Source organism: Oncorhynchus clarkii, chromosome 24, assembly GCF_045791955.1.
Source record: "Oncorhynchus clarkii lewisi isolate Uvic-CL-2024 chromosome 24, UVic_Ocla_1.0, whole genome shotgun sequence".
Taxonomy (NCBI): Eukaryota; Metazoa; Chordata; class Actinopteri; order Salmoniformes; family Salmonidae; genus Oncorhynchus; species Oncorhynchus clarkii.
In genome coordinates this window covers 38,768,003-38,787,920 of record NC_092170.1, presented here as the reverse complement: position 1 = coordinate 38,787,920, position 19,918 = coordinate 38,768,003, and the positions used below count along the sequence as shown (strand labels likewise).

Below are 19,918 nucleotides of genomic sequence, written 5' to 3'. Positions count from 1 at the left end.
GCCTTAACCTCTTACCTTTCTCCCTCTGGCCTTAACCTCTTACCTTCCTCCCTCTGGCCTTAACCTCTTACCTTTCTCCCTCTGGCCTTAACCTCTTACCTTCCTCCCTCTGGCCTTAACCTCTTACCTTCCTCCCTCTGGCCTTAACCTCTTACCTTTCTCAGAAGGCCAAAGAAAGCACACCACACTAACACATATTAAATATTACAAAATAAAATGGTTTGCTATGGCCATGATACATTCTGACTGATCTCTGTCTTGATGGTCATAGGAAGATATGGTTTGCTATGGCCATGATACATTCTGACTGATCTCTGTCTTGATGGTCATAGGAAGATATGTAATGTAGTGCTATTACAATCACAAGAGAGTTAAGTATGTTCTGGCTATCCCTAGAACTTCAGAGTAGGTCAGTATCACCTTGGGGCGAAGGAGAGAGACCTAGCTATCCCTAGAACTTTCGAGTAGGTCAGTGTTACCTTGGGGCGAAGGAGAGAGACCTAGCTATCCCTAGAACTTCAGAGTAGGTCAGTGTCACCTTGGGGCGAAGGAGAGAGACCTAGCTATCCCTAGAACTTCAGAGTAAGTCAGTATCACCTTGGGGCGAAGGAGAGAGACCTAGCTATCCCTAGAACTTCAGAGTAGGTCAGTATCACCTTGGGGCGAAGGAGAGAGACCTAGCTATCCCTAGAACTTCAGAGTAGGTCAGTATCACATTGAGGCGAAGGAGAGAGGCCTGGCTATCCCTAGAACTTCAGAGTAGGTCAGTGTTACCTTGGGGCAAAGGAGAGAGACCTAGCTATCCCTAGAACTTCAGAGTAGGTCAGTGTTACCTTGGGGCGAAGGAGAGAGACCTAGCTATCCCTAGAACTTCAGAGTAGGTCAGTGTTACCTTGGGGCGAAGGAGAGAGACCTAGCTATCCCTAGAACTTCAGAGTAGGTCAGTGTTACCTTGGGGCGAAGGAGAGAGACCTAGCTATCCCTAGAACTTCAGAGTAGGTCAGTGTTACCTTGGGGCGAAGGAGAGAGACCTAGCTATCCCTAGAACCTCAGAGTAGGTCAGTGTCACCTTGAGGCGAAGGAGAGAGACCTTGCTATCCCTAGAACTTCAGAGTAGGTCAGTATCACCTTGAGGCGAAGGAGAGAGGCCTAGCTATCCCTAGAACTTCAGAGTAGGTCAGTATCACCTTGAGGCGAGGCAGAGAGAGACTTCCATGAACTGGGATTCTGTAAAGGCGAAGGTTAACAACATACGTATGGCAGACAAAGAGAATTGATGCATATCCAAATGTGGTACAAGATCAAGATAAAAACAAATGTGTAGCAATATATTTACTGTTGAGATAGTGATATGCTGTGTAGATAATACAATATATTTACTGTTGAGATAGTGATATGCTGTGTAGATAATACAATATATTTACTGTTGAGATAGTGATATGCTGTGTAGATAATACAATATATTTACTGTTGAGATGGTGATATGCTGTGTAGATAATACACTGTGCTGGGGAATTCATCATCACAATAGAAAGATCTTATATTTCAGAGCAACACATAATTTCACATAAGTGTCATAACTATGTATTTCAATGTAACCTGACTGTCTAGCTCAGTGTGTGTGTGTGTGTGTGTGTGTGTGTGTGTGTGTGTGTGTGTGTGTGTGTGTGTGTGTGTGTGTGTGTGTGTGTGTGTGTGTGTGTGTGTGTGTGTGTGTGATCCACACAGTCCTAACAGGGTAAATATGTCTGAGGTCTGCATGTGCTGGGTAAAAGGAAGCCTCCAACCGGGCCTGTTTACTGGATGGTGTCTCCTATAGCACCTTCTGCCATTACTATCAATAACACAGTCTCAGATGTCCCCCCCCCCCATCCCCCAACACACACACCACCCCTGGGCTCACTCATTAAGCGTGGTGAGTGAGGCCTCATCAGGGTTCAAAGGTCAATCTAACCGTCATCTTTGATGTACAGACAGTGACATCTTTTTTCAACCATGGCTTTATCGCTCACAACCTGCGTGACAAAGTTCACACGGACTCAGGTAAGATAACATTTCCACCTGCCGTGACCGTTACTAGTGGAAAAAGTCGTTGAAGATGTTCGGCCTTTTCCCGGGTCAGACAAGGCCACCATGGTCCCTTCACCTCATCCACGGATGGCTGATAAGGGCCACATAAGGGTGGAACCGTTTTTAGAGGTAAATCACATGACTAGCAGTGCGTGACATCATTATATTTTATGTTTTCCATGAATTCACCTGTAACTCCAGCACCTGCAAAAAAAGTACCTTGATGTACTTGCATGTATGTTGTTCAGTTGTTATCCATTCACCTCATGGGTCATGGACTACCACCACATGCAATTCAAGACTTCACACTCAACTCAAATCAGATTATATTATTATAATACAACTAAAAGGTAGGGTGTGTGGAGGGAAAATTACAGAACATTATAAAAAATATTTTTAAAAAGTGTTTCATCCCGAAAAACATTGATCCAATAAAAGTTTATGTGCTCTGGATAATAGCTTCTTGTAAAATATAATTTGGGTGGGAGTTAGATGATCCCAGACCGGAACACAAGTGTGTATCAAATGTGTAGGCCTGTCTATTTTTTTATTTTTTTTCATTTTCTTCATAAAGCCCCATAGAGAGACATGTCAGAACGCAAACAACAGGATGTTACGCATGTTGGTTTGGCTGGAATGCTGGAAACATGTACACACACACACACGCACACACACACACGCACGCACGCACGCACGCACGCACACACACACACATACACACACACACACACACACACACAGGCCTAGGTGTGTAATCAACCAATAATTCACTTGCGTCAGCTCAACGCGGTTAAAAGGTGAGACAGAGCTGTAATTTATGTGTGATGGAATCTGTTGACAGCATTGAAGGCATCGTTTGTCTGAGCGGTTGTTTTACATGGTCTGTTAACTGCACTTTTGAAATGTACAGCGACAGAATTCAGAACATGGGCCGTTCTTACAGTGTTCTCACTGTACACCAAGTCAGAACCGTAAGATAAATAAAGGGGGCATATAAGCAGACAATGAAAGCTCTTACAATATTCAATGATAACATTTCTCTAAAACAGGCTAAAGGCTACATGTGCACCACCAAGTCAGAACAGTTAAGAGGGGGAAAATTGATAAATTATTAGGGTAAGGCACATGGGCTAATAACAGCTTACTAAACAACATACACTTAGTATTACTTTCCTAGCTACAGTATACATAGCTCCCTGGCATATTGCATAATTTATGCAGCAGCATACAAGACAATTTTGGACTCACCTTTTTGTACTGTGCTCACTTGAACAGGAAGGTGGCTCTGCGGTTCTTCGTGGGCAAATGTTGTCATCAAACATTTGTCATCAAAGCCTGACATTCTCTGGATTTATGGTGCTTTCAAGACAACCCGGAACTTGGGAAAAAAACAAGGTTGAATCATGATGACGTCAGTGATCTTCAAGTCGGAGCTCTCGACTTCCGAGTTGGATCACTATTCTAAACGTAGTTCCCAGTTGTCTTGAACTCGGTGAAATCAGAATCCCCAGTTCTGAGTTTCCAGTTGTCTTGAACTCGGTGAAATCAGAATCCCCAGTTCTGAGTTTCCAGTTGTCTTGAACTCGGTGAAATCAGAATCCCCAGTTCTGAGTTTCCAGTTGATTTAAGCGAGGTAGAAGTCATGCTGGATTGACAGCCAATGTTGAATGTTTATCCTTTTAAGCTTGGAAAAGAGACCCTTAAACCCAGACTTGGGACTACACAGCCACTCCACTGAAAAGCAGGCTAGGGATTGCTTTGCAATGCTTGCAGTTAGCCACTGATTCCTTCCAAACCACTCATTGTGGGGCGGCAGGTAGCCTAGTGGTTAGAGCGTTGGACTAATAACTGGAAGGTTGCTATAATAGAATCCCCGAGCTGACAAGGTAAAAATATATCATTCAGCTCCTGAACAGGCAGTTAACCCACTGTTCCTAGACCAGTTAACCCACTGTTCCTAGACCAGTTAACCCACTGTTCCTAGACCAGTTAACCCACTGTTCCTAGACCAGTTAACCCACTGTTCCTAGACCAGTTAACCCACTGTTCCTAGACCAGTTAACCCACTGTTCCTAGACCAGTTAACCCACTGTTCCTAGACCAGTTAACCCACTGTTCCCAGGCTGTCATTGAAAATAAGAATTTGTTCTTAACCGACTTGCCTAGTTAAATAAAGGTAAAAATAGTTGAATTTGCGATTTCCAACTTGTTGTGTTATGGCTGATGAGCACTGATACATTTTGTCTCTCATTTTTTATCTTCGTTATTTCTCTTCATATGACAAGGATTAAAAAGGTTTAGCCAGTAGATTGTTGACGTGATTCATGATGATGACTGCAAGCTTGCTAGCTAAGATCAGTCCAATCAAAGCTACTGTAGATACAACGAGATTTGACCATTTTATCTGTGACCAATGATCTTGAGCCTTCTTGGATAGGCACTTCTAAATGTAACTCTATGGCTAACAGTCTCACAATCAATTTGTGCATATATGTACAAAATGCATTTCAGCAAATTTTTGTGCGTTTTTGTGTGTTTTTCTGGCTCAATTCGTGAGAAAAGACACACATTTATGTGCTTCTTAATTCGTGAGAAAAGACACACATTTATGTGCTTCTTAATTCTTGCAAAAAGACACAAATTGATTTGTGCGAAAAGACACAAATTTAACCAGTAGGCTACACACAAGCCTTTTCAACAACCATATAGACGTGATAGTTTATATTTCATTTTTGTTCTTAAACTCGATGTAGGATCAGGCAAAATCCCTTGAGTTACGCACCTTATGCAGGTTTGGTCCTCGGTTGGTTGCCATGTGTCCATAATGAGTGGTGCGGTCATAATGTCTAGGTCCGCTTGTCAACGGATGTGGGACAGCATAGTGCAACCTAGGAGTTTGGTTTCTAGTTTTGAGTTGGTTGATCCACTTTCATCTCTGACACGTGGAAACCGGAGGGGGGAAGGGAGAGGGTGCACTCCACACATATGCGTAGGCCGGAAGGGTCCGGTGCGTGTAAATTGACCCATTGGTTGGGTTAAAGAGTCCTCTTTTCTTAGGGTGGGGGTTAGGGTTAGGTCCAGTTGGAGTTAGGGTTAGGTATAGTTAGTAGAATGGTTAAGGTTAGGGTAAGGTATAGTCGCGTATATGGTTGTTGCAAAGGCTTGTGTGCCTACTGGTTAAATTTGTGTATTTTCGCATGAATTAAGTAGCACATAAATCTGTGTATTTTCGAACGAATTGAACCACACAAAAATGCACAAAAATGCAGGAAATCTGCTGAAATACATTTTGTACATGAATGCGCGAATTGGATGTGAGGCTGGGCTGCTATGGCAGCACCAAAAGGGCTTTCATTTTCAAGCTCTACCCTTAGATTTGGCGCACTGTCCCCTTGAGCGACAGAACACCGAGCCAATCACGGTGCAACTAGAGAACATTACCAACCCCTACGCTCTGTGTTTTCCACTGGCTGCCCCACCACCACAGAAAGCCCGTACTCAAGAAATCAAAAAAGAGACATGTTTGTATGCAGCTTTATTAACTCAATCTCTCTCTCTCTCTCTCTCTCTCTCTCTCTCTCTCTCTCTCTCTCTCTCTCTCTCTCTCTCTCTCTCTCTCTCTCTCTCTCTCTCTCTCTCTCTCTCTCTCTCTCTCTCTCTCTCTCTCTCTCTCTCTCTCTCTCTCTCTCTCTCTCTCTCTCTCTCTCTCTCTCTCTCTCTCTCTCTCTCTATATATATACACATGGGAACTTGGGTAAAACAAATATATATATTAGCTAGAAAGGTGGGGCTCTGCCCTGAATAACCGGTCGCCACTGACATTTAGTAATTGCTTGCTTTTCTACCAACCTTGCCAGCAGGCATGCCAGCTAAGATACTGTAGTTAGACAATCTATCTTGATTGGTCACCTGAAATGGCTTCTTGGTAGCTAGTTGTGAGGTTGTGGGGTTGAGAACCTAATTGGGCTAAAGCCAACTTCATAAAATGACTACAAGGACAATAGTATTACAGACAAAAAAAATAATAATTATGAACCTTTTAGATTTGTTTTCAACCCACAAAATGCCCTATGGGTATGACACCTCCGACTGTCATAAACCTACATCCTGCATGTGTTTGTTTTACCATAATCCGCTCATCCTGTAGGCCTACCGGAAATGCTGTTTGAATATGCAAACAACCAGAAACCGTCCCTGTTACTCAATCAGTACGAGAAGAACCTCACTTCTAGTAAAACAAGGACAGGAGGGGTGAGACCACCTATCTCACTGTAAACACACTTAGAACGCCTACTACTACTGATCAGGCGCCTGACGAACACAGCACAACGTTCTGCTTTACCTCCCCCTATGACACACCAGTTTCGTTTTCTCCTCCTCTCTCTCTCTTCTCTTTTGATGCCAAGTCCCGCCCCTCGACCGGGGTGAGGAGCTTCGTGAGTGGCTGAGAGGACTGAGCGTTCCCTGCAACAGCTGCCTCTATCCACAACAGGAGTTGGCGGAACTGAGCCCAGTGGAGAACGACTTTACAGCCGCTTTGTCACGCATTGCCTCAGCACCGTACCAGCAGGCCAAACGCAGATCACCTAGGACGACATATCTATACATTCATGACCGGACAAGGATTAAGTGGTTTAGAAGACAATTGCAAGGAAGAGATAGAACGGATTTTACACAGGTAGGAATAGGATCTGTGTGTGTTTGGACGCGTTGAATTGTAAACGGGCTCTGTGAAAGCAACGCTATAATAAATCACCCAGCCAGCCGGGGCACCTATGCAGTATGTGTGTTGGAGATCGACTATATTGCAGTCCTTTTGCGCAGCGCACCAGATCTACATGAATCCTGGAAGGGATTTTTTTTTTTGTACAATTTAGAAATGATATAGCAGTGTGCTACGTTGCACAGCAATGTATTTGATGTCAAACACCCACCGTGTTTTCTGGATAAAACCTGCTGAAATGCGGGTTTTGCGCATAAACCTAATTTGTATGCGGAATATGTGCGTTATAACACCGTGTTATTCTAGTCGTTGACTAGGCTCAGACCTATAGGTGATTATATAGAGGATGAATGCCTTTTCGTGATCGTTACAACCAGGGAATGCAGTGGCTGGGTCGAGTCTTTGTGCGGTTCGCCGCAGTCCCCCTTCCCTCGGTGCGTGTCTGTGGATCGCTTTAACTGAGACCATAGGCCTACGTGCAAACTTGCTCGAGCAGCGATTTGTAATTTGCACGTATGCGGTAGACCCCCGTTTATCCGCCTCCGCTGATCAAAATACTCTTATCGAGAACGTTAAGGTTGGACACGGGTTGTTTCGCGCTGTAGGCTTATAGCCAACGCAGTGTAGATGCATCATTACGCTCGTCGTTGACTGAAAGTAATAATGTTTCTAAATTTGGGAGACTCCCCCCCCCCAGTTTCTATTCTAGCTTCTAGAAGGCTATATGGTAAGCAGGATACTTCCCGTCTCACTAGTTGTATCATTTTAACATGACCGAGGAAAATAAACGATTGGTTTCCAAAATTACGGTTATTGTTTATCACCCAATGAAACGCAACGGTTATTGACTCTGAATGGGCTGACTAACACCTTTTTTTTATCTAATGACACATGCCCAGGACTTTCGAAACCTATGAGGCATACGTTTTAGGAGTGTTATTTCTCTCACTCTCTCTCTCTCTCTCTCTTATCATTTATTTCCGCCTCTTTCAGGACTGTTGGGTTATAGGAGAGCCCCAGGCAACCATGGATACAACTTTGCATAGCCTGCAGAAACCGACAGCCTCAACCGACAAGGTCCTGGACGGTGGAACGGGACTCGCTTTGGATATGAGTATGGGGGACCGGGAATTCACGGAACAATCGATTAGACTTACCGACAAAATCCCGTTAGTGAAGCCCTATTTAAAAAAAAAAAAAGGACAGAGGAAACTAGACTCCAAATGCCTCCGTGCGCTCCAGGACCCGATCCTGACCACATTACTGAGTACAGATGCACTTGTTACCGGAGACGGGGTGTTTGTTCCCCGGAACCCTCCGACAAGGACAGCGGGGAACCTGTGCACTGCGGCGGTGGTCAAACAGGCGCGGATTGGTGGGCCTGTGTGTCTGAAAGATTCGGGAGCTACCGGAGTAACGGCTATGATTACCGGCGACACTGACACAGAAATGGCGGACACCGCCGCCGAGTTGGAGGAGACAGAGAGGGGGTTAACCAAGATACCGGTAGATCTCCAGCGCGTGACAATAGACTCTAACGAACGCAGATTCCAGCTCAAACGTGTCCCCCGGGCGCGCGAGGTGGGGGCGGCAACCCCCACACCAGATACCCCTCTAGTATCCCCTCCAAGCCAGGGGGGCAACACGATGAGTGACCTCTTCGCCTCTAAAGCCTTGCGGGGGCCAGATTGTCTGACCATCAAAGACAGTACGAACACCCCCAGTCTGCAGGCCGACAAAGGCGAGATATTTCAGGATAAAAGCGAAGAGGCCTCCCTGGATCTAGTGTTTGATCTGCTAACCCAGCTCCAGTATCACACGCACCAAGCCGACGCGGTTTCGATCTGCGTGGATTTCCTGCAGGGGTTGTGTGTGTACGGGAGTGACTGCGCTTACCACCATACTGTGCTCCCCTACCACTGGCAGATCCGCAGGAGTGATACTGAAAGCTGGCAAAGCGTGGCGGATGATTCGCAGGAACAATTGGAGAGGCTTTACTGCAATCCGGACAATGAGCAAGTCAGGCTCAAATATCAGTAAGTGCTTTTCTTTTGTTCTGTGTAAAAGTAGCCTAACAGAGCTGAGATTGTATTTACAGTTTTAAGACAGGAGTGCTTTGATATGAGAAAACTGTGTTGTTTGCTATAGACAAGGAGAGTGGCACTCTCTAGGAGCTTAGACACAGTAATTGAATAACCTAATAGCCAACTGTTTGGACAGACAAACTGTCTCTCATCAGACTACAATGACAAACACCGTGGGTCACTAGTTTATATAGCGTCATAGGACATACACAGGTGTCTGTAATCATGGCCTGGGTGTGGCCTGATGTCATTGGTTAATTATATTATGTTATATAAGAACATACAAAAACATGAATGGGTAGCATACTATAGATTATAGATCATATTATAGATTCAATTTCTCTGCATAGCCTGCTGTTTGATATATCTGTTTCTGTAAGTGTGTGTGTGTGTGTGTGTGTGTGTGTGTGTGTGTGTGTGTGTGTGAGTGTGTGTGTATGGTAATATTTAACTGACTGAGTCGTTTTGGTTCTCTGACTTCCCGTATCTCAGTTCTTCTTCGAGTATCATTTGTTATGGCACTTTTAATTCCTGCAATAGAGTGAGTCTGCGTTTTCTGCTCCCAAACCTAGCTTTCTCATTGGTTGAAACAGCTCAAACCAGGAAGTGCTGTTAGAGCTAGGAACTTGCATGACCTACTGCTGCCTGGTGCGGTCACTGATATACAGGCACTAGCTCTCTCTCTCTCTCTCTCTCACACACACACAAGCACTTGGCAAGCGATAGCAGACAGGCATACAAAGCGTGCTGTGGTTCAAGCTATACACTGCACATTCACACAATGACACAGTTAGCTATTTCACCACATACACGCATGTGTGTGACCTGCGTGTGCGTGTTGTTGATTTTTAAGTTTTAAACTGAAACTGCATGCATACCTTCCCACCCACAGGATACTCCCTTTTCTGTGAGAACCCAAATGCAGCCAAGCTTATATTGAATATGCAAAGCGTATTCTGTGGGTGGGATATTAGGCCTAGCGATATTAGGCTTTCCTGGTAGGAACTTGGTATAGTAGTGTCAGATTCCCAAACATGATTATTTAAAAAAAAACATTTAATTTAACCTTTATTTAACTAGGCAAGTCAGTTAAGAACAAATTCTTATTCACAATGACGGCCTACACCAGGCCAAATCCGGACGACGCTGGGCCAATTGTGCGCCGCCCTATAGGACTCCCACTCACGGCCGGATGTGATACAGCCTGGATTCGAACCAGGTACTGCAGTGTCGCCTCTTGCACTGAGATGCAGTGTCTTAGACCACTGCGCCACTCGGGAGCCCCCCATTCCAAAATAGCGTAGTAACTACCAGTGTAACAACCTGTATAGTTACTGTGTGTCAGACTAGTAAATACATTTTTAAGAAAAGTCTTCTTACGTTCTCTCAGAAAACCAAAGTAGCCATGGTAACTATCGGTATTAGGACAGACCGTAGGACTTTTATTTAAGTTTAAAAGTTAGTTTACACCTCTCTTTTAAAGGGTTTTTAATTTCCTCTTTATGGTTTTCTTTTGAGAAGTGTTAGACCATCAAAATCTCCGGGAGAATTACAAACAACGGCCCCCAACACACCCCCGACATGCTCTGAATTTGAATTCACATATAAGCAAGTAACGTCAGATGTACATTTAGCTATACTGTAACTCCCCCCCCCATCCCGGAGATATTGTGTTGCCATAGTAACTGAATACAGTTGATAACAGCTGTTATCTGAAGAGCAGGACAAAACAAGCCCGGCCGTCGACATGGCAACAGACTTATTTGGCAGCCGTTGCTGTGTGTGTGTGTGTGTGTGTGTGTCTGTGTGCGTGTGTATATATGCCAGTGTGTGTGTGTGTATATATGCCAGTGTGTGTGCGTCTGTGCGTGTGTGTGTGAGGGGTGGGGCGGTCCATCATGGTGGTATTAGATTCTAGATGAATCCCATCCATATGACACCTAGGAAATACTAACTAAATACTAAATACTAATCCTCTTCTCTCCGGATCCCTCTGGCCAGCAACAGTTACATAGAGAGAGGAATACTATCACTGTTTACACACACTCACCCCCGTCCCGTGACAGGAATATGTTGTGTGTGTGTGTGTGAGTGTATATATGCCTGTGTGTGTGTGTGTGTGTGTATATATGCCAGTGTGTGTCTGTGTGTGTGTGTGTGTGTATATATATGCCTGTGTGTGTGTGTGTGTATATATGCCAGTGTGTGTGTGTATATATGCCAGTGTGTGTGTGTGTGTGTGTGTATATATGCCAGTGTGTGTGTGTGTGTGTGTGTGTGTGTGTGTGTGTGTGTGTGTGTGAGCCTTTTGTTGAACGGGCAGTAAAAGCTTCACACGTCATTAACTGACACAGTGTCACTGAGCACCAAGGGCAGAGTGACCAGACACCAAGGTGTGATTTCTGTCCCACGTGCACAACTGCCAGTGTGTGTGTGTGTGTTGTGTCTTTGTGCCGTTGTTTGTCAGAGAATATAATTTCTCAGACAATGTGTAGCCTATCTTGTGTGTGTGTGTGTTACCTGTGTTCGTAATTGTTTGTGTACGTGAATGTTTCCTTGCGTGTGAATGTTTCCTTGCGTGTGAATGTTTCCTTGCGTGTGAATGTTTCCTTGCGTGTGAATGTTTCCTTGCGTGAGTGTGTTTCCGCGTGTGTGTGTGTGTGTGTGAGGAGATAACGTGTCAGACCGCTTATGAAATGATTCACTGGGGCGAGGTCTGGGTCGCCCTGCCTTTCATCACTCAGCCTCTACCTTTCTCTCTCTCTCTCTCTCTCTCCCCCTCCCCCCTCTCTCTCTCTCTCTCTCTCTGTCTCTCTCTCTCTCTCTGTCTCTCTCTGTCTCTCTCTCTCTCTCTCTCTCTCTCTCTCTCTCTCTCTGTCTCTCTCTCTCTCTCGCTCTCTCTCTCTCTCTCTCTGTCTCTCTCTCTGTCTCTCTCTCTCTCTCTCTCTCGCTCTCTCTCTCTGTCTCTCTCTCTCTCTCTCTCTCTCTCTCTCTCTCTGTGTCTGTCTGTCTGTCAGAGAGAGACAGACTATCTGTGTGTGGCCGTGAGTGTTCGTGCTTGCAGGCTTTTTCCTCTCCTCCCTATCGTCAACCTGTGGGAACTGAAGAGGGTGATTGATGTGTGTGTGTGTGTGTGTGTGTGTGTTGGGGTTTCTAAAGCTGAGAACCTGAACCAAAACAGGACACGTCTTTACTCTCCTATATGAGGAAGTGAGAAATACCCAGTGTGTGTGTGTGTGTGTGTGAGTATGTGTGTGTGTGTACACACGTTGTCCTCCTCAACTAACCAAAGTGAGTGTGTGTGTGTGTGTGTGTGTGTGTCGTGGTATACCTTTTGGAACCCGCATCAATTTCATTAGGTTCTGTGTGTGTGTGTGTGTCGTATAGGACTGGATTTAGACCCCTTGTGTATATGTTTTTGCTGTTTGTTATTTGTCTCTCTCTCTCTCTCTCTCTCTCTCTCTCTCTCTCACACACTCTCACACACACTCACACACACACACACACACACACACACACACACACACACACACACACACACACACACTCTCTCCGCACTCAGAGACCACAAACCACAGCCGCCCCAGAGGTGCTTGTTAGGTGTGTGTGACAGAGTGCTGAAGAAGAGGGTAGGCTAATTATCAGAGCGTTTCTCACACCTCCTCTATTTGAAACTCTAGGCTTGAACTCATTACAGCCGTTATTTCAACTGCTGTCTGTGTGTGTAAATCCAAATTTCAGTTGACTGTGCCCTGCACTTAAGGAGCGTGTGTGTGTGTGTGTGTGCGTGTGTGTGTGCGTGCGTGCTTGCCCTGATTGTTTCACCTGGCACTATTGTGTCACCATGGTTGGTCAGTTGTTGCCCCTGTTGCCGTGGTGATCCCGGTACTGCTTTGTGATTGGTTCGTTGGGTGTAATGACCATGACCTTCCTCCAAGATGACTCCACACTCTTACCGTCTGTCTACACTCCTCTTTTCATCCTCCTCTCTCTCTGTTCTTCTCTTCACACACTCTGACACTGTTCTCAGGATATGACCTGAAATGAATTTTAGAGGTGTGTGTGTGTGTGTGTGTGTGACTGTTCAGTAAGGGTGTGTCTTTGCACCCCTGGAAAGACCACATTTTAATCCAGGCTTCGAGTTCTGTCTCTCCCAAAAAGGGGTGTGTCTTTGGACTGTGTCTGGCATTTGATTGGCTCTCTTAAATGAACTCCCAGACTTACGCTGTGAACTTCATTTAGCAAGCGGAATTTCATTTTGAAGCTGCTTACCTGGCCCGTAGAGAAAGAGAGACGGGAAAGACTGGAGGGAGAGAGAGGAGGAGAGAAAGGGGGACAGAGGAGGACAGAGAGGAGGAGAGAGGGGGAAAGACTGGAGGGAGAGAGGGGAGAGGGGGGGGGGGAAAGACTGGAGGGAGACAGAGGAGAGAGAGAGGGGGACAGACTGGAGGAGAGAGAGGGGGGAAAGACTGGAGGGAGAGAGAGGAGAGAGAGAGGGGGAAAGACTGGAGGGAGAGAGGAGAGAGAGGGGGACAGACTGGAGGGAGACAGAGGAGAGAGAGAGGGGGAAAGACTGGAGGGAGAGAGGAGAGAGAGGGGGACAGACTGGAGGGAGACAGAGGAGATAGAGAGGGGGACAGACTGGAGGAGAGAGAGCGGAGAGAGAGAGGGGGACAGACTGGAGGAGAGAGAGCAGAGAGAGAGAGGGGGACAGACTGGAGGGAGAGAGGAGAGAGAGAGGGACAGACTGGAGGGAGACAGAGGAGAGAGAGAGAGGGACAGACTGGAGGAGAGAGAGCGGAGAGAGAGAGGGGGACAGACTGGAGGAGAGAGAGCAGAGAGAGAGAGGGGGACAGACTGGAGGGAGAGAGAGAGGGGGACAGACTGGAGGGAGACAGAGGAGAGAGAGGGGGAAAGACTGGAGTAGAGAGAGCAGAGAGAGAGAGGGGGACAGACTGGAGGGAGAGAGGAGAGAGAGGGGGACAGACTGGAGGGAGACAGAGGAGAGAGAGAGGGGGACAGACTGGAGGAGAGAGAGCAGAGAGAGAGAGGGGGACAGACTGGAGGGTGAGAGGAGAGAGAGGTGGACAGACTGGAGGGAGACAGAGGAGAGAGAGGGGGAAAGACTGAAGGGAGAGAGAGGAGAGAGAGAGAGGGAAAGACTGGAGGGAGAGAGGAGAGAGAGAGGGGGAATGACTGGAGGGAGACAGAGGAGAGAGAGGGGGAAAGACTGGAGGAGAGAGAGAGGAGAGAGAGGGGGGAAGACTGGAGGAGAGAGGAGAGAGAGGGGGACAGACTGGATGGAGACAGAGGAGAGAGAGAGGGAAAGACTGGAGGGAGAGAGGAGAGAGAGAGGGGGAAAGACTGGAGGGAGACAGAGGAGAGAGAGGGGGAAAGACTGGAGGAGAGAGAGAGGAGAGAGAGGGGGACAGACTGGAGGAGAGAGAGAGAGAGGAGAGAGAGGGGGACAGACTGGAGGAGAGAGAGAGGAGAGAGAGGGGGACAGACTGGAGGAGAGAGAGAGGAGAGAGAGGGGGACAGACTGGAGGAGAGAGAGAGAGAGAGGAGAGAGAGGGGGACAGACTGGAGGAGAGAGAGAGGAGAGAGAGGGGGACAGACTGGAGGAGAGAGAGAGAGAGGAGAGAGGGGGACAGACTGGAGGATAGAGAGAGGGGGAAAGACTGGAGGGAGAGAGGAGAGAGAGGGGGACAGACTGGAGGAGAGAGAGAGAGAGGGGGAAAGACTGGAGGAGAGAGAGAGGAGAGAGAGGGGGACAGACTGGAGGAGAGAGAGAGGGGGACAGACTGGACTGGACAGACTGGAGGAGAGAGAGAGGGGGAAGGAGGGTAGATGATTGTCTGGCATCACTGAAGACCTCATACGAGAGAACAAAGTGGGGAAACTGAAGAAGTGTAATATTCTAAACTTGTATATTATTATTTCTAAAATATTGTAGACTGAATATTCACAGTTAAAATGAACACTTGTTCCCTTTTAAAAATGTGTTGATCTTTTTATTTTCTAGAGCTTGGTTCTGTCTTGTTATAACCCATTATTTTCATCTTGGTTGGCTGCGGCTTCTCTAGGTGTGTTTATATGAACAGAAGGAGAATTCTCTGTAGTGAAAGTTATTGTGATGCCTGGAATGAGAGGAACTAATTGGAGGCCGTGTGTGTGTGTGTGTGTGTGTGTGTGTAGTGAGATAGAGCGTGATCGGGGAAAAGACAGTTGGTGAATCTATGGCTGGTGTCTAGTTCTATTCTGCTCATAAATGTGATAGTTCACACATTCCTCATGATTATGGCCTTGTGGCTGTCTGTTCTGACACACACACACACACACACACACACACACACACACACACACACACACACACACACACACACACACACACACACACAGTCTTGTTTTACTAACCTTGTGAGGACACACATTCAAAATCCTATCCTAACCTCAACCCCAAAAACCTCACACTAACGCCTAATCATAAACCTGACCTCTAACCCGCACTGATTCTAACCCTAGACGGCCTAGAAATAGCTCGTTTCCTTGTGCGGATGTCTGGGTCGCCAACTGACTGCTAGTGCCCACAAGTGTAGTTCAATCAAACAAATCTAATTGTATTTGTCACATGCTTTATAAACAACAGGAGTAGTGTAACAGTGAAATGCTTACTGACGGGCCCCTTCCCAACAATGCAAAGAGATGTCCACTCACAGACACACTCAAACACAGAGCCCTGCCAGAGGGCAGAGACAGTTCTGAACAGAGAGAAGAGGGGTGGAATGAGAATAGGGAAGACAGGGTGAGCAGAATACAGAAGAGGAGAGAACCGAGGGTGAGAACGGAACAGACTCTACTTTGACAATGCAGCCTGTTCCCATCGCTCATCCTCTCCTGTTCTCTCTCTACTCTACCTGTTCCTCTCCCTCTCCTGTTCTCTCTCTACTCTACCTGTTCCTCTCCCTCTCCTGTTCTCTCTCTACCTGTTCCTCTCCCTCTCCTGTTCTCTCTCTACCTGTTCCTCTCCCTCTCCTGTTCTCTACTCTACCTCTCCCTCTCCCTCTCCTGTTCTCTACTCTACCTGTTCCTCTCCCTCTCCTGTTCTCTACTCTACCTGTTCATCTCCCTCTCCTGTTCTCTACTCTACCTGTTCCTCTCCCTCTCCTGTTCTCTCTCTACTCTACCTGTTCCTCTCCCTCTCCTGTTCTCTCTCTACCTGTTCCTCTCCCTCTCCTGTTCTCTCTCTACCTGTTCCTCTCCCTCTCCTGTTCTCTACTCTACCTCTCCCTCTCCCTCTCCTGTTCTCTACTCTACCTGTTCCTCTCCCTCTCCTGTTCTCTACTCTACCTGTTCCTCTCCCTCTCCTGTTCTCTACTCTACCTGTTCCTCTCCCTCTCCTGTTCTCTACTCTACCTGTTCATCTCCCTCTCCTGTTCTCTACTCTTCCTGTTCCTCTCCCTCTCCTGTTCTCTACTCTATATATTCCTCTCCCTCTCCTGTTCTCTACTCTGCCTGTTCCTCTCCCTCTCCTGTTCTCTCTCTACCTGTTCCCCTCATACTCTCCTGTTCTCTCTCTACTCTACCTGTTCCTCTCCCTCTCCTGTTCTCTACTCTACCTCTCCCTCTCCCTCTCCTGTTCTCTACTCTACCTGTTCCTCTCCCTCTCCTGTTCTCTACTCTACATATTCATCTCCCTCTCCTGTTCTCTCTCTACCTGTTCCTCTCCCTCTCCTGTTCTCTCTCTACCTGTTCCTCTCCCTCTCCTGTTCTCTCTCTACCTGTGCCTCTCCCTCTCCTGTTCTCTCTCTACCTGTTCCTCTCCCTCTCCTGTTCTCTCTCTACCTGTTCATCTCCCTCTCCTGTTCTCTCTCTACCTTTTCCTCCCCCTCTCCTGTTCTCTACTCTACCTGTTCCTCTCCCTCTCCTGTTCTCTACTCTACCTGTTCCTCTCCTCCTGTTCTCTCTCTGCCTCTCCCTCTCCTGTTCTCTCTCTACCTGTTCCTCTCCCTCTCCTGTTCTCTACTCTACCTGTTCCTCTCCCTCTCCTGTTCTCTACTCTACCTGTTCCTCTCCCTCTCCTGTTCTCTACTCTACATGTGCCTCTCCCTCTCCTGTTCTCTCTCTACCTGTTCCTCTCCCTCTCCTGTTCTCTACTCTACCTGTTCCTCTCCCTCTCCTGTTCTCTCTCTACCTGTTCCTCTCCCTCTCCTGTTCTCTACTCTACCTGTTCCTCTCCCTCTCCTGTTCTCTCTCTACCTGTTCCTCTCCCTCTCCTGTTCTCTCTCTCTACCTGTGCCTCTCCCTCTCCTGTTCTATACTCTACATGTTCCTCTCCCTCTCCTGTTCTCTACTCTACATGTTCCTCTCCCTCTCCTGTTCTCTACTATACCTGTTCCTCTCCCTCTCCTGTTCTCTCTCTACCTGTTCCTCTCCCTCTCATATTCTCTCTCTACCTGTTCCTCTCCCTCTCCTGTTCTCTACTCTACCTGTTCCTCTCCCTCTCATGTTCTCTCTCTACCTGTTCCTCCCCCTCTCCTGTTCTCTACTCTACCTGTTCATCTCCCTCTCCTGTTCTCTACTCTACATATTCCTCTCCCTCTCCTGTTCTCTCTCTACCTGTTCCTCCCCCTCTCCTGTTCTCTACTCTACCTGTTCATCTCCCTCTCCTGTTCTCTACTCTACATATTCCTCTCCCTCTCCTGTTCTCTCTCTACCTGTTCCTCCCCCTCTCCTGTTCTCTACTCTACCTGTTCCTCTCCCTCTCCCGTTCTCTACTCTACATATTCCTTTCCTTCTCCTGTTCTCTCTCTACCTGTTCCTCTCCCTCTCCTGTTCTCTACTCTACCTGTTCCTCTCCCTCTCCTGTTCTCTCTCTACCTGTTCCTCTCCCTCTCCTGTTCTCTACTCTACCTGTTCCTCTCCCTCTCCCGTTCTCTACTCTACATATTCCTTTCCTTCTCCTGTTCTCTCTCTACCTGTTCCTCTCCCTCTCCTGTTCTCTACTCTACCTGTTCCTCTCCCTCTCCCGTTCTCTACTCTACATATTCCTTTCCTTCTCCTGTTCTCTCTCTACCTGTTCCTCTCCCTCTCCTGTTCTCTACTCTACCTGTTCCTCTCCCTCTCCTGTTCTCTACTCTACCTGTTCCTCTCCCTCTCCTGTTCTCTCTCTGCCTCTCCTTCTCCTGTTCTCACTCTATCTGTTCCTCCCCTGCTTGATAGCGTCTCTCACCTCTGTAATGTATTATCAGGTGTGTTGCTGGTAACCTACTGTCCAATCATTTTTTGGGGAAACCTTACCCAAAAGACCTGCGACCAACATAGTTTGTGAATGAAATAGTTTTCTTGCAACGTGAACGAAACAATGTATTCTTGACCAAAATCTAAAATCGACCCATATGATATGAATAGATAGCATGACGTTGGTCTCAGGCCGGTGGTTGTTGGTTGTGTTTTCTGCATGAACCATGAACCCTATTTTAGTTCATCACACGGACCGGCAGACTCAACTTTACCGGGAACACTAGTGTTAATCAATCTGTGTGTGTGTGTGTGTGTGTGTGTGTGTGTGTGAAGACATTAGATGACTTGACTCTATTCCAATTCTAAACCAATGAGTGTGTAGCAATCTAGTCTGTGTGTGTGTGTGTGTGTGTGTGTGTGTGTGTGTGTGTGTGTGTGTGTGTCACAGAAACCTATGACTGATTTCTTGAATTGGGTGAAACTATGACTTGACACTTTTTTTGGTAAATTAATTTCTATATTGGTCTGTGAGGTTCACTTCTCTCTGCTGTCCTTAGTCAATGCAATCCAGTATATCACGTGTGGTGTGTCATCTGCGGTTGGGCAGGAGCTGCATATAGGATGGTGTGTTGGCTCATTTTGACAGATTCATTCCTAGGATTCTCTGTTTTAGGATTCAAACGCACCATTTTGTGGAGGCTAAAATAGGTAACTGAGCTGGGAAAAGTAAACAGGTCCTGGACTAGAGTCTAGTGGGGAGCTGAGCTGTGAAAGGAAAATGTTTAGTGTAAGCTACACATACCACACAAGTCACCAAAACACACACACACACACACACACACACACACACACACACACACACACACACACACACACACACATGCTGTCACACCTCTCACACACTAACCTCTGAACCCTGCATGTCTCTCTACCTGTCCAGGCTTCTGACCTTTAACCTCAAATCCCATTAGACTCCCAGCCACGAGCAATCAGTCCATTAACACAGCCACAGCTCAGCCTTGTGTGTGTGTGTGTGTATGTGTGTGCGTGCATGTGCATGTGTGTATGACATATTTGTGTGTATGCCTGCATGCGTTGACCATGCATGTGTAAGGGGCATGTCTGACCCAGAAAAGGCCTTTTCAGGGGCCCTGAGGTCAGTGGTAGGGGGAGGGGTTGTAAGGGGGAGGGGTTGGGGCTCAAACACTGAGTGATCAGAATGAGGATTTGACCAAGACTAGCACAGACAAACAGAGGTCTCTGTCTCTCTCTTTCCCTGTCTCTCTCTGTCTCTCTCTCTCTCTCTGTCTGTCTTTCGCTCTGTCTCTCTGTCTTGGTCTCTCTCGCTCTGTCTCTCTCTCGCTCTGTCTCTGTCTCTCTCTCTCTGTCTGTCTCTCTCTGGCTCTGTCGCTCTCTCGCTCTGTCTCTCTCTCTGTCTCTCTATCTCTCTCTGTCTCTCTCTCTCTCTGTCTCTCTCTCTGTCTCTCTCTCGCTCTGTCTCTGTCTCTCTCTGGCTCTGTCGCTCTCACGCTCTGTCGCTCTCTCGCTCTGTCTCTCTCTCTGTCTCTCTATCTCTCTCTGTCTCTCTCTCTCTCTGTCTCTCTCTCTCTCTGTCTCTCTTTCGCTCTGTCTCTGTCTCTCTCTCTCTCGCTCTGTCTGTCTCTCTCTGGCTCTGTCGCTCTCTCGCTCTGTCTCTCTCTCTGTCTCTCTCTGTCTCTCTGATGATCTATCTTTATTATGATCATTACATAAGGCTTGTGTTGACAGCACATTCACAGAACTCCAATGACAGTTGACA

General features: G+C 47.0%; 1 protein-coding gene across 1 annotated transcript in view; it reads left to right on the top strand.

The window, feature by feature from the left end:
- The first annotated feature begins 6,523 nt into the window (after positions 1-6,523).
- The window catches only part of LOC139382767 (TCDD-inducible poly(ADP-ribose) polymerase), a 37,529-nt gene continuing 24,134 nt past the window's right edge, over positions 6,524-19,918 (top strand). Inside the window, exons 1-2 of the mRNA XM_071126904.1 lie at positions 6,524-6,748; positions 7,787-8,829. Of these exons, the coding sequence (XP_070983005.1) occupies positions 7,820-8,829 (1,010 nt within the window). The 5' untranslated portion in view covers positions 6,524-6,748; positions 7,787-7,819. The remainder of the gene's footprint in view (positions 6,749-7,786; positions 8,830-19,918) is intronic.